The sequence below is a fragment of the Myxine glutinosa genome, chromosome 4, assembly GCF_964187855.1.
Source record: "Myxine glutinosa chromosome 4, kmMyxGlut1.1, whole genome shotgun sequence".
NCBI classification, from domain to species: domain Eukaryota; kingdom Metazoa; phylum Chordata; class Myxini; order Myxiniformes; family Myxinidae; genus Myxine; species Myxine glutinosa.
In genome coordinates, this window is record NC_136264.1 from 125,447,931 (window position 1) to 125,462,822 (window position 14,892).

Here is a 14,892-nt window from a genome sequence, read left to right on the forward strand (position 1 = left end):
TTATAGCTGGGCGGCTTAGCTAAAAAATTCGGATCGATTGTGCCTTTTCCCTTAAAAGCATGAAACTTGGCACATGGCTAGAATACCTGAAAAGAAAGATTTTTAGTCCAGGGGGCATCCCCAATTTCACCCCATATGGCGGCCATCTTGAAATCCAAGATGGCCATCATACAAGACCTATTTTGATGAATATCTCCATAATTAGAACAGATATCAAAATGGTTGAAGTGCCTATACCTACATTTTTAGGGTCTAGGAATCCAATGGCAACATAAAATATTCAATAGTATATGGCAGCCATCTTGAAATCCAAGATGGCCGCCATAACAGACCTGTTTTGATGAATATCTCCATAATTAGAACAGCTATCTAAATGGTTGCAGTGCCTACACCTACATTTTTAGGGTCTAGGAATCCAATGGTAACATAAAATATTAAGCAGTATGCAAAAAACGTCTGCTGGCCAGTTCAAACCAATATGGACAACACTTCCAGAGGCTGCAAAGATCTGCAATGAACTTGTTAAGTGTGGGTGCAAAAAAGGATGTACTGGTCGTTGCCGGTGTAAGAAAGCTGCACTTCCCTGTACTTCTCTCTGCGCATGTGATGGAGAATGCAGCAAAGACTAGAAAACCACAAGATGGCACAGTTACAGTCTGCGATGTCATAGACACTTTTAATCACTGAAGAATGCCAACCTGTTAAGAGTATTTATATGCATTCCCAGTATGCATGATACTATGCAAAATTAATATTTTCATATGACTGCTTAATATTTTATGTTACCATTGGATTCCTAGACCCTAAAAATGTAGGTGTAGGCACTGCAACCATTTAGATAGCTGTTCTAATTATGGAGATATTCATCAAAACAGGTCTGTTATGGCGGCCATCTTGGATTTCAAGATGGCTGCCATATACTATTGAATATTTTATGTTGCCATTGGATTCCTAGACCCTAAAAATGTAGGTATAGGCACTTCAACCATTTTGATATCTGTTCTAATTATGGAGATATTCATCAAAACAGGTCTTGTATGACGGCCATCTTGAATTTCAAGATGGCCGCCATATGGGGTGAAATTGGAGATGCCCCATGGACTAAAAATCTTTCTTTTGGGGTATTCTAGCCATGTGCCAAGTTTCATGCTTTTAAGGGAAAAGGCACAATTCATCAGTTAAGCAGCCCCACTATTAGTGGGGCGGCTTAGCCCAAATATTCAAAAGAATTGTGCATTTTGTGATACAAGCACCAAATTTGGCACAAATGTACATTAATATGTTGCGAACATTTTCAGATATTCGGTCACTTGAAATTCTCTCTTTCTGTCCGCCATATTGGATTTCAAAATGGCCGCCACTTGAAATCTACATTTGCTATTATCTCTGGACGTAATGCAGCTATTGACTTGATTCTGGTATCTAAATGTATGTTTTTGGGGGCAAGGAATCCAATGGTACCAATTTCAACTTAATATTATCTATCACAGTCTGTTATATAATTTTATTTGGAAATTATCGAGGCAAATATTGGATTCAACACAATACTTTGAAAAGAATGTCTTAGTTCTGTAAATATAAATAAATAAATAAACTATACTAAATCACTAGTAACAACTCAGACAAGCTCATATATACTGGCAGTCTAAAATATAAATTCATATCCCATTAGGAAACAAAGTGACCCATTCATTTGTGTTTTTCATATGCATATTTTATGTAACATTACATTCATATTGTCAATAAATACCAAACATGCATAATCCCCTTTTCCTAGACCCTTTAAGCCATCTTTTGTGTTTCTAGAGTACAGAAATTTCTTGTATAGGCTTCCATCTGTCTTGTTTCCTTAACAATGCACTGTAGCATGTCTTTAACAATGTTTACAAACATGACTCCACTACATGTCTTTAATCACAGCCCTGACCAAAACAAGTCAAGTGAATCCACTTGGATTCCGCCCAGGTTGGCACATGGAAATTATGATGTAGCATAATTATCATCTCGGGTCAAGATTTGAAATTATGCCATGGTTTTTGTAAAATTGCTACTAGTATTCACATTATGTTCACATTCATTCACATTCACAGGGTCCTCTGGGTCCTCTGGGCATTTGGGTCCTCTGGGTCATTTTCTGGTCTGGGTCTGGCAAATTTTCATTGACATTTGCCCAGTTTCAACTTTTATTGACCCAGAGGGTCATTTGGGTCCTCTGGGTCATTTGGGTCCTCTGGGTCATTTGGGTCCTCTGGGTCATTTGGGTCCTCTGGGTCATTTGGGTCCTCTGGGTCATTTGGGTCCTCTGGGTCATTTGGGTCATTTGGGTCCTCTGGGTCATTTGGGTCCTCTGGGTCATTTGTGTCCTCTGGGTCATTTGGGTCCTCTGGGTCATTTGGGTCCTCTGGGTCATTTGGGTCCTCTGGGTCATTTGGGTCCTCTGGGTCATTTGGGTCCTCTGGGTCCTCTGGGTCATTTGGGTCCTCTGGGTCATTTGGGTCCTCTGGGTCATTTGGGTCCTCTGGGTCATTTGGATCCTCTGGGTCATTTGGGTCCTCTGGGTCATTTGGGTCCTCTGGGTCATTTGGGTCCTCTGGGTCATTTGGGTCCTCTGGGTCATTTGGGTCCTCTGGGTCATTTGGGTCATTTGGGTCCTCTGGGTCATTTGGGTCCTCTGGGTCATTTGGGTCCTCTGGGTCATTTGGGTCCTCTGGGTCCTCTGGGTCATTTGGGTCCTCTGGGTCATTTGGGTCCTCTGGGTCATTTGGGTCCTCTGGGTCATTTGGGTCATTTGGGTCCTCTGGGTCATTTGGGTCCTCTGGGTCATTTGGGTCCTCTGGGTCATTTGGGTCCTCTGGGTCATTTGGGTCCTATATTCCTATCCTATAACATATATATCCTATAACCTATCCTATATATATCCTATATCATATAACATATATCCTATATATCCTATAACATAACATATAACAAATATATCCTATATTATGTACTAGCGAGCGGCCGCGTACCAGCCAAAGGGGTAGCCCATGGTTAGCCTAAATATAGATTTGATGACGTCATGTTTACACATCTGAGCGACAGAAACGTGCTTCACTTTTGGAGCGACAGAAACGTGCTTCACTTTTGGAGCGACAGAAATTCCCAGGCAAACGCTATAACGCACCAGGTTTACAACCTGTGCGTTAATAAAAGAGTAGAGAGGCTGCATGTGTGTTGACCCACATCAACTGTGTTCTTTGTGTGTGGCTGTGTTTAAATCACCTTGTGACTCCACATAAATGAGTTAATTACATACAATCTGGGCTCAGCTAGACAACATTGTGTGGTCAGCAATGAAGACGAGAGTCTGAATTACATGTATGCAAAAGACCTTGTGAACCAGTGAAGCAAATACACGGGTAAGCATGAATTAAATCTAGGGCATGATATAATTTCCATGATGTTTACCTCTACACTCAATGGTGGAAGGAGGTAATGTTTTGATCCCAGCTTGTCTGTATGTCTGTTAGTCCACAAAATTCCAGACAAAGCTTGTAGTAGTGGTAGTTGTAGTGGTAGTGGTGATAACAGAAATTGTTATATAGAACTGAACTTATATTATTATTATATGCAGAAAATAACTTCATTTCTATATGCCCTGCAGTGGACAGGTTAATTGGTTTATGCACTGCAGGGGTCACCCTGGTGTGCACTGCTGTGTTCTGCCTCACTGAGTTGTTCAGGTATGATGTACTCAGCACAAGCTTACCCGATACACATGTGTGCTGGCTAAAACCACTTGTCTGGTGGGCACGACAGAGGCAGGTTGTCTAATAGCCAACCTGGTCTTACTTTTTTGGGGTTTATCTGAAATTCTTACTATAAGGCTTTAAATTAGAAATGTTTTATATAAAGTAGTATTTTGAGTGAAGTGTGTATTCCACACTGACAGTTTTGACATGTTCTGAATTTAACACGAAGGCTGTAATTAACAGAACGGGGTATGTCTGGAAAATGTACTGTCCAACCTAATAAGAGTTTAGACTGATTTATATTTAAATCTTGGCTGTGTAAATATTGTAAGAATTTATGCTAGGTGGATACCAGTGCACCTGAAGGACATGGCCGAACTCACCATCAAACACCCAGATGTAGCCAGGAAATTCAGGGAAAGCCACTTCACCGTTCAGAAAACACAGAGGGTGTTCTCTTCAATCCCGATTGACCAGGCACATGAGCAGAATAATGCCTGCATCAAAGGAGACGGTGGAGCAGTTGGGCTCACTGACAACCCTAGTGCCCTACGTCGCTGGATGGTTGCGGGACCAGAAGTTGCCAGGGTGATCGAAGAATTCCAGGATGGGAACCAACACTGGAGACGGCAAACAGCAGACACACGTCGTCATGATCAGACGCCAAGTGTACAGGCCTCATTTGTGAAAGATGTTCGCTCTCTCGTCGGTGTCATAGAGGAGATGGGCAACCCATTCGAGGAGGAGAGTCAGGATGTAGTCAAACTGGACACAAAGGAGATCGCAGATCCTGCTGCTGTGGAGACCGTGATGAATGCCAAGAGGATTGGCCAAGAGCAGTTCGAGGCTTTCACCAGAGAGTGTCTGTTGGACAGAACAAAGGCAGTGGACGCACCCATTCCTCGTAACAAGCTGAAGGTGTTCAGCACTTCCACTCCAAGAAGCCAGAGCAAAGGTCAGCAACAGCTCGCCTCCATCAAGAATGACCGTGAACTCTTCGCACGCCTGTACATTGGCTGCCAGACGAGGGATGGAAACCTTGAGGAGTTCTTTTGTCACGAGAATCAGGCATGTCCTCCTGCATTGTCTGATGGTGGAAGCCTCTGCACTGGTACCAAGAGTGATCTCCTCACATGCTTGGAAGAAGTCTCCGACGCAAAGACAGAGACTCCTGTCACGACCTGTATTGTGCTTGATGGAGCAGCCATCGTCCAGATGCTGAAGCCGGCTGCATCAAAGACCTTTGAAGAGTATGCACAACAGATCTTCATCCCATATATGTCCACGAAGCTGCAAACAGTGACACGCCTGGATCTGGTCTGGGATACTTACCTTGCTGATTCACTGAAAGGTAGTACACGTGCAAAGCGGGGACAAGGTGTGCGGAGACGTGTGGTGGCTGCCGCAGCCATACCAGGAAACTGGCAGAACCTCCTACGAGTGGACAGCAACAAGACCGAGCTGTTCAGGTTCCTCTCAGCAGCTCTCATGGAATGGTTTGACCAGGAGGACAAGCAACTCGTCATTACTGATGGAGAGGCAGTGCTCAGCAAGCCACTACTGCCAGATCTGACCTCACTCGCCCCATGTAACCATGAAGAGGCTGACAGTCGGATGTTGCTGCATGCATCTAATGCAGTCCAGCATGGACACCATGCAATACTCATCCGGACTGTAGACACCGATGTTGTGGTGCTGGCAGTGTCCCTGGCACAGGAGTTGCAACCAGAAGACAAACTGTGGCTGGCATTCGGAACAGGCCAGAGTTTCCGATACCTAGCAGCACACGAAATAGCAGCTGGATTGGGACGAGAGAAGGCTCGTGCACTGCCAATGTTCCATGCTCTAACTGGATGCGACACTGTGTCTAGTTTTCATAGACATGGCAAGAACACTGCGTGGGCAGTCTGGACGGTACTGCCAGAACTCACTGAGGCGCTGCTGCTGCTGTCCTCTGCACCTCGTGACATACCAGACGATGCAATGCGCATCATCGAGAGGTTCGTGATCCTGTTGTATGATCGAACCAGCAAATGCACAGACATTGACAAGGCCAGGAGGAAACTCTTCGCAAGGAAGAACAATGTGCAGCTCATCCCTCCAACGAAGGCAGCTCTGGAGGAACATGTCAAGAGGGCAGTGTATCAAGGTGGACATGTGTGGGGTCAGATACTGCTGCCAGCACCAGAGCTCCCTCCACCAACCAACTGGGGTTGGTCAAGGACTGGAGAAGGACAGTACACACCTTACTGGACCAGGCTAACTGAGGCAGCTCACAGCTGCATTGAGCTGGTTTCTTGCAAGTGCAAGAAAGGGTGTGTGAGGCGCTGCAAGTGCAAAAAGGCTGCCCTTCAGTGCACAGCCCTCTGTGTGTGTGGAGGGGACTGCACATGACGATGAGTCAACAACATACATGTACTTGTGGCAATGCTGAACTTGTTAACATGACACTGTTTATGTACACGTATCTTCAGTACCGGTATATACCTAGCCTCAGATACCAGTACACCTAGCCTCAAATACTAGACCATGTAGTATTGTAGCATGTCAGTATTATACCTAAGACATTTACAGAACTAAGACATTCTTTTCAAAGTATTGTGTTGAATCCAATATTTGCCTAGATAATTTCCAAATAAAATTATATAACAGACTGTGATAGATAATATTAAGTTGAAATTGGTACCATTGGATTCCTTGCCCCCAAAAACATACATTTAGATACCAGAATCAAGTCAATAGCTGCATTACGTCCAGAGATAATAGCAAATGTAGATTTCAAGTGGCGGCCATTTTGAAATCCAATATGGCGGACATAGAGAGAATTTCAAGTGGCCCAATATCTGAAAATGTTCGCAACATATTAATGTACATTTGTGCCAAATTTGGTGCTTTTATCACAAAATGCACAACAGGTTTGCTATGCTGCTACACTATATTATGCTATACAGCCTAAGTTTTTTATTTGCAAAGAACACCACTTTGCTGTTAATAGCAAATAACCTTGGTAGATCAATAGGGCATGGGATGCCAAACATGATGTGGGCAAATGTTATGTCCACAAATATTTGATGTTGAGGGCCATTTTCAAGGTGAAGTTTGACATTTTATTAATTATGCATGGACAGACAAGATATTTTAAATAAAAGGTGCATGTACTATGATGACTTAAGGCTTGCTAAAGACATTGCGCACATTTAGATGGCAAAAATCCAAGAACAAAATGCCTGGAAAATACAAATTCCATCATCATAAGGTAAACGTATTGACTTTTTCTAAACTTCAGAAAACAATTAAAATATGTTAAAATTATCACATAATCAAAACCAATACTTTTTAAAAAACATACATTATTTCCAATGATACAATCAGAATTGAAATGGCCTAACAACAAAATGGTTGTTACCTCCGCCACCAAAGGCGTCTGTCTGTGAACAAAATATCTCAAAGAGTTGTAGACGGTTTCGGACGAAATTTGGCAGAAAGGTAGTGTATGTGACAAGGACGAAATGATTAGATTTTGTTGACGATCCGGATTCGGCTAGAAGAATTTCAGTGATTCTTCACCATTGGGAGATAGTTGACTCAGCTTGTCATCCTTCTGAGGTCGGCAAATTGAGTACCAATTCACTGGTAATTCCCTGTGGTTGGCGGCAGGAAGGGCATCGGCCATAAAATATTGCCTCAAAAAAGGGGACCACGGTGCCCGAAAAAGGCCAACCCCCTGCTCTGTGGGGAAAAATGGCCTCTAAAGGTGGTTCTTTCTTCACCATTGGGAGATAGGGCCAAAAACGACATATAGCAGGATATCCCAAAAAGTTATGCACGGATTTGGACGAAACTTGTTTGACAGGTTGCGTGTGTGACGAGGACTAATCGATTCGATTTTGGAAAAGATCTGAATATGGATTCGGATACGAGAATGATTTAATCCATAAGTGATTCTTCACCATTGAGAGATTGGGCTAAAACCGATACATAGCACGATGTCTCAAAAAGTTACGGATGGATTTGGACGAAACTTGGTGGAGAGGTTGTGTGTGTGTGACAAGGACTAATCAATTCGATTTTGGTGAAGATCTGAACATGGATTCAGATACGAGAATTATTTAATTTTCAAGTGATTCTTCACCATTGAGAGATAGGGCGAAAAGCGATATATAACATGATGTTTTAAAAGTTATGGACGAGTTATGACTAAACTTAGTGGACGAGTTGGTTAGGTGACAAGAACAAGCCGATTCGATTTGGGTTCAGCTCCGAATCCAGGTCCAGCTTGTCATTGGGATACAAAACAAACTGTTCAGCCTGGCGGAGGTATGCGCTCTACCGAGTGCAGTTCTAGTTATTAATTTGATTGGTTTGGAAAGTGCCATCTCTCGGTGAGAAGAAGTTTGTCCAATCTGCATCAATTTGCACATTCATGAATAACTGTTGTGCATAGAAAACGAATTATGACACCGAAAGATATATTTTCATTTTAGGTTTATAAATTAACATTATAGTTATATTGCTTATTTATCAATGGTAATCAATTTAAATAACTTATTCGTGCTTTGTTTAGAAAAGCCATGTGTAGTAAAGTTTTGTGTAGCTGCATTGTAAAATTGATACAAACTATATACATCAGGTTAATGTTGCATATTTAATCAATACCAGACTCGGTGGTGTAATGTTTGGAGCGTCCGCTCCGAGTCGAGTAGGTCGGTGGTTCAAACCCCGGTCGACTCATACTAAAGACTTTAAAGATGGTGCGTGCTGCTTCATTGCTTGATGCTCAACATTAAAACAAAAGCACGGCCAAAACCAAAGGTCGGTAACCATTGCCTCGGCCTGATGGGCTGAATGGCCTCCTCCTGCGTTAAAGTTCCTTGCGAGGGAACTTGTATTATTATTTTATTATACAAATGCAATATGTGTGCAATGTGAGTGGGAGTTCAGTGGTTCAAACCCCGGTCAAGTCATAACAAAGACTTTAAAAACTGGTATGTTCTGCTGCCGTGCTCGACACTCGGCACATAACAGGACATAGCAAGGATAAATAATGCTGGGAAAGCAATGGCAAACCACCCAGTATAACCCTTCCCAAAAAACTGCTTCGGCAGCACCAATGCTCTTTAAGAGTATGGTACATTGGTACATCAAATTCAAATCAACTACTCCCTAAAGACTTGAGAATTACCAACGAGCTGTTACTCTGCTAATCTGATAGATGCTGCATAGCACTCGGTATTGTGTTTCATACATAAGTCAGAAGTTGTCCAATTATGCTGAATCTAAAATGGCAAAACACTGCTTTTGAGTCATTCAATTTCCAGTCCTGAGCTGGAGTTCATTTGTGCTGGAGTTATTTTTTGGGTGCGGGTCATCATACTAAAATACGCAATTTGGTGTCTGTCTGTCTGACCGCTATAAATTCGGTTGTTACTTATCAAATCTCAATCAAACTTGACAGGAGGACTAAGAGTCACACAATGGAGGTTGCAGAGACTTCATTTGCCCCCTCCCACTCACCAAGGGGGTTTTCCACCCTGGGCGAAATCCGTGTTGATGTGTATAGGCAGCTTATCGTGGCATTTTTCCAAGGCCGCTTCTCATAACAAAAGTAATAACACTAACAAGAATATACAGTACTGTACTTCAACTTTGATAAAATGATTCTTTTAACGATTGTTAAAAAAGAAAAATCCAGAAGTTTAGCGCTATTGAAGTAGTGCAGAAACAGTTGCGAATACCACCCGTTTACACCACCCCATTGAACATTTATCGTCATCTTATCTCAATTCTCAAAGAGATGAACTTATAAAATGGGCCGTGATGTCAGGATGTCTGTTTATCCAGTTGTCTGACAACTTTTTGCTATTTTTCTCTACTCCCCTATTACCCGGCTGATTGTTCTGAAACTTGACACATGAATGCAAGACAGTAGCCCCCAGAATCGCTTGGCCTTCGATTTTTCGATTTTGGATCATGGGGCCTCCCAAGGGAGGTTAACCCAAACTTTGGATCCATACTCGTTTCCTTATTTACCCACATTGGTGCATCAGGAGAAATTAAATGCACTAGAAAACAACGGAAAGAATAATAGTTGGACAAGACATCGGACAGTAGTATTGTCTTTGGAAGCAAGTCTCTTTGAGCAGAGCCTACATGTCCTCACAAGGGAGCGGACAAAGTGTTGCTATCCACTCAGCTTGCCACATCCAAGTTAACTTTGCTCAATCAATCGAGTTTACATTAATAAAATGTAGTAATAGTTCCATTTCAATCTTATCTATATGTACATCCAACTTAGGTGCAAAAGTTAATCATCATGTGCGTTCTTTATTGTGTCTAATCTATCTATAATTCCAGCAATCTCTGTGTGTCTGTCTGTGTGTCTGTGTGTCTGTGACCGCTGTTTCTCGACAACCACGGGTCCGATATACTTGAAACTTGCCAGGTATATTGCTGGGGACCCGAGGATGTGCCTTTTCAAGGTTTGTAATTAATCGGACAAGTACCTACCGAGCTATGTCCAAAAAACGCTTCAACCAATCAGAGAGCAGCGAGCTATCACGTGTGCCGAACCGTTAATGCAATGCAAGCGTTAATGCGTTAATGCAAGGCTTTTCTTTTTTTCCCTCTTCTCTTTCTACTTTTCCTTGCGATTAAATTGCAAACAGCCAAAATACGTTGGCGCTAATTGAATAATTGGCCATTAACACTAAAATAATCGTAACTGCGATATGCCAACTTCCGGACAGTGCAGCCTTCCATGTTGTTGTTGTTTGCAGCAGCTGTTTGCAGCAAGGCAAGGCTTTTCAACTATGTTGCCGTTAAACTATGTTTTAAAACGAATTCAAACTGCGATTAAATTAAAACGATTCATCCTAACTGCGATTTGCGAACTTCCGGACAGTGACGACTTATCTTCCGGCAGCCAATCACAGAACGCTCTGTTGCGTAGGCGTGGCCGATGTGAGACGAGCGGAGCTGAGCGCGTTACGAGCTGACCGCCATTACGGTACGTAATTCGATTTCTTATGCGCATTATTTCTCCCAATTCAGTCAGAGCGAAGGGCGGAAGCGAAGAGCGTTGCTTTTTTTGTTTACGGGCGTACGGGCGGGGTAGAGCGTACGGGTAGCGTTTTTTTTTTTTTTTGGCCACGGAACGGGCACCCACGTACGGGCAATGCCCTAGTATAGTTAAAGCCACCTAGTCATGAAGGTGACCTTTGGCTGCCGTTCCACGTCAGCAAGTGCAATATCAATACAAACAGTCCTATGAGGATGCTGATAAAAGTTTACCCCTTGTACTTTTACTGATGGTGGAAAATGTGCCTTCGAAAAGTTTCAATTTGCATATTAAAACGTTTATTTCAAAAATATATGGAGGTTAGAAAGCTTAATCAGTTTCTTCAAATTTGAAAGCAGCGAATCAATGTTGAGATCACCATGACAGGACAAGTGGGTGAGCGAGGTAACATCTTACCGAATCATGTGCTCCACCTTGGATGTTCATGTCCAGAAGGTTCTTTGCTAGGACTTTAAGAGATGGATGTCTCACCTGTACACACCGATTACAGCGATACGTGAGCTTAACTATCAGACATTTAACATTATCAAGTACGAGAAGAAGGGTTCAGCCTGAGAGCGGACTTAAGAAGAAGACATTTAAATACCTGTAGCCAGTTATGTAATACTGGACATTTCTGGATGTCTCGGATCTGATCCTTGGGGTGATTCAATTTCAAAACCTGAGAAAATAAAATAATTAAATTAAACACCGGAAGAAATGCAGATAGGCCAAAATTTATTTTATAAAAAGCCATAAATATTTTACTAAATCTAACCCAAAATGAACAATTTATGAATAAATATATATTTTTATTGATTGGAGATCAATTTTTTATATTGACCAGTCAATGCTATTCACTTTTTATTTTTAATAAATGACATAGTTCCATCAACAGGGAAATGTTTCAGGTAGTTCAGGTGCCCTTGGTGGGGAAAGAAAACTCAACCGTATAATCAATAATGGTGAATAAATCGACAATTTCCTGCATCTTGAAGGTCCAATATTTTAAATGAGAAATGCACCGAATCATACACTACATGGCCAGAACTATGCGGACACCCCTTCTAATTAGTGGATTTCACTGTTTCAGCCAGACCCATTGATGACAGGTGTATATAATCAAGCACACAGCCATGCAATCTGCATAGACAAACATTGCCATTCGAATGGGCCATATTGAAGAGCTCAGTCACTTGCAACGTGGCACCGTCATAGTATTTCTTCCTTTCCAACGACACCATTTCTTCCATTCCAACAAGTTCGTCAAATTTCTGCCCGACTAGAGATGCCCCGGTCAACTGTAAGTGCTGTTATTGTGAAGTGGAAACGTCGAGGAGCACCAACAGCTCAGATGTGAAGTGGTAGGCCACAAACCTCACAGAACGGGACCGCCGAGTGCCAAAGTGCGTAAAAATCGTCTGTCCTCGGTTGCAACACTCACTGCCGAGTTCCAAACTGCCTCTGGAAGCAACATCAGCACAACAACTGTTCGTCGGGAGCTTCATGAAATGGGATTCCATGGGCAAGCAGCCTCACACAAGTCGAAGATCACCATACGCAATGCCAAGCGTTGGCTGGAGTGGTGTAAAGCTCGCCGCCATTCGACTCTGGAGCAGTGGAAACGCGTTCTCTGGAGTGATGAATCAGGCTTCACCATCTGGCAGTCCGACGGACGAATCTGGATTTGGCAGATGGCAGGAGAACGCTACCTGCCCGAATGCATAGTGCCAACTGTAAAGTTTGGTGGAGGAGGAATATAATGGTCTGGGGTTGTTTTTCATGGTTCGGGCTAGGCCCTTTAGTTCCAGTGAAGGGAAATCTTAACGCTACAGCATACAATGAAATTCTAGACGATTCTGTGCTTCCAACTTTGTCGCAACAGTTTGGGGAAGGCCCTTTCCTGTTTCAGCATGACAATGCCCCCATGCACAAAGCGAAGTCCATACAGAAATGGTTTGTCAAGATCGGTGTGGAAGAACTTGACTGGCCTGCACAGAGCCCTAACCTCAACCCCATCAAACACCTTTGGGATAAATTGGAACGCTGACTGTGAGCCAGGCCTAATCACCCAACATCAGTGCTCGACCTCACTAATGCTCTTGTGGCTGAATGGAAGCAAATCCCCGCACAAATGTTCCAACATCTAGTGGAAAACCTTCCCAGAAGAGTGGAGGCTGTTATAGCAGCAAAGGGGGGGGGGGGGGGGGGGGGGGACCAACTCCATATTAATGCCCATGATTTTGGAATGAGCTGTTCAATGAGCACATCCGGGTGCGATTTTCAGGTGTCCACATACTTTTGGCCATGTAGTGTATCTCAATCAAATCCTGGCTGTCGTCTACCGCCCTCCCAAACCACACCCATCATTCCTGTCTGACTTCTCCTACTTTCTGACCCAGCTATGTTCCCTCTCCCCCTCAATCCTCCTCCTTGGTGATTTCAATATCCACATGGACTCCACTGACTCCACAATAACCACTGACTTCACTGATTTACTCACCTGCTTTAACCTCACTCAACATGTCGACTTTCCTACCCATATCCGTGGTCACATTTTGGACCTTGTCTGCTCCACTGGATTAAATTTGCACCATCTCTATGGCTCCGACCTCACCCTCTCTGACCACTTAGCCATCACTCTGACCATCAATATCCCCGCCCCAACACCAAGGCATTATCGCACAATCAACTTCCGTAAGCTAAACGCTCTTTCACCTACCTCATTCTCATCCACCCTCTCTGAAAAAATGTCCACTTCTCCCTTCATTGACCTCCACACCCCTTCCGACCTCACTGACTACTACAACCACACTCTCTCCTCCTGCCTTGACCAGCTTGCGCCTGTAAAAACCAAAACAGTTTCTTTCACCCATTCTGCTCCCTGGTTTACCCCTGAACTCCACCTGATGAAAACTCGTGCTCGCCAACTTGAAAGACTCCGCAATAAAACGGGTCTCACAGTTCACTCCCAAGCCTACAAGGACCACATACAACACTACAAAGATGCCCTCTCCCGCGCCCGCTCTGCCTACTACTCTCAAATTATCCACTCTGGCTCCGGAAACCCAAAAGCACTCTTCTCGACAATAAACAAACTCCTCCGCCCCCTGAACACCACCACCCAGTCATTCACAGTAGACAACTGCATCTCCTTCCTCTCTTTCTTCCAACGCAAAATTGACAACATCTACAACAGCTTGACCACCGCCGCACCCGCTCCCCCTCCAACCACCTGCCCCCCCTTGTCCTGCCATCCCCTGTCTCGGTTCTCCCCAATCTCTCCTACTGACCTCTCTGAACTCCTCATAGGAATGAAAACTGCCACCTGCACTCTTGACCCCATCCCCTCCAGCTTTGTCAAAGCCTCCCTCCCTGCTCTCTCTCCACTTATCATTGCAACAATAAACTCCTCCCTGTCTACAGGCATCGTCCCACCTTCCCTCAAAATTGCTGCTGTTACCCCCATTCTAAAAAAACCTGGTCTAAACCCTGACACCCTAAACAACTTCAGACCCATCTCCAACCTACCCTTTCTGTCAAAAGTTTTGGAACGCACTGTAGCCACTCAACTCAAACATCATCTCTCTGCCAATAACTTGTATGAAACATTCCAATCCGGATTCCGCTCCAACCACAGTACTGAAACTGCTCTCCTCAAAATCACCAACGACCTTCTCCTCTCCTCTGACGCTGGCAACCTCAACATTCTCGTCCTCCTCGACCTCAGCGCTGCCTTTGACACCATCGATCACACTATCCTCCTCACCCGACTTGAATCCACCTTTAACGTCACCGGCACTGCCCTCTCTTGGATTAAATCATACCTCTCTGACAGATGCCAGTTCATCTCCATCAATAACTGCAAATCCCCCACTGCTCCCCTCCCCCAAGGTTCAGTTCTTGGCCCCCTCCTCTTCATCCTTTACCTGTCCCCGCTCGGTCACTTAATCCGCCGTCATGGTCTCCAATTCCACTGCTTCGCCGATGACATCCAGCTTTTCATCTCCACCAAGTCCGTCTCCACCGACACCCACTCTATCCTGACAAACTGCATCACTGAAATAAAATCCTGGCTTCAAATCAACTTCCTCAAGCTTAACT

The 14,892-nt window shown here is 43.8% G+C and overlaps 1 protein-coding gene across 1 annotated transcript in view; it reads right to left on the reverse strand.

Annotated features, from left to right (window-relative positions):
- LOC137425174 (RNA exonuclease 4) overlaps positions 1-14,892 on the reverse strand; it is a 47,403-nt gene that overhangs the window by 3,776 nt on the left and 28,735 nt on the right. Inside the window, exons 7-8 of the mRNA XM_068113326.2 lie at positions 11,396-11,470; positions 11,206-11,280 (exon numbers count right to left, since the gene is read on the reverse strand). Of these exons, the coding sequence (XP_067969427.2) occupies positions 11,206-11,280; positions 11,396-11,470 (150 nt within the window). The remainder of the gene's footprint in view (positions 1-11,205; positions 11,281-11,395; positions 11,471-14,892) is intronic.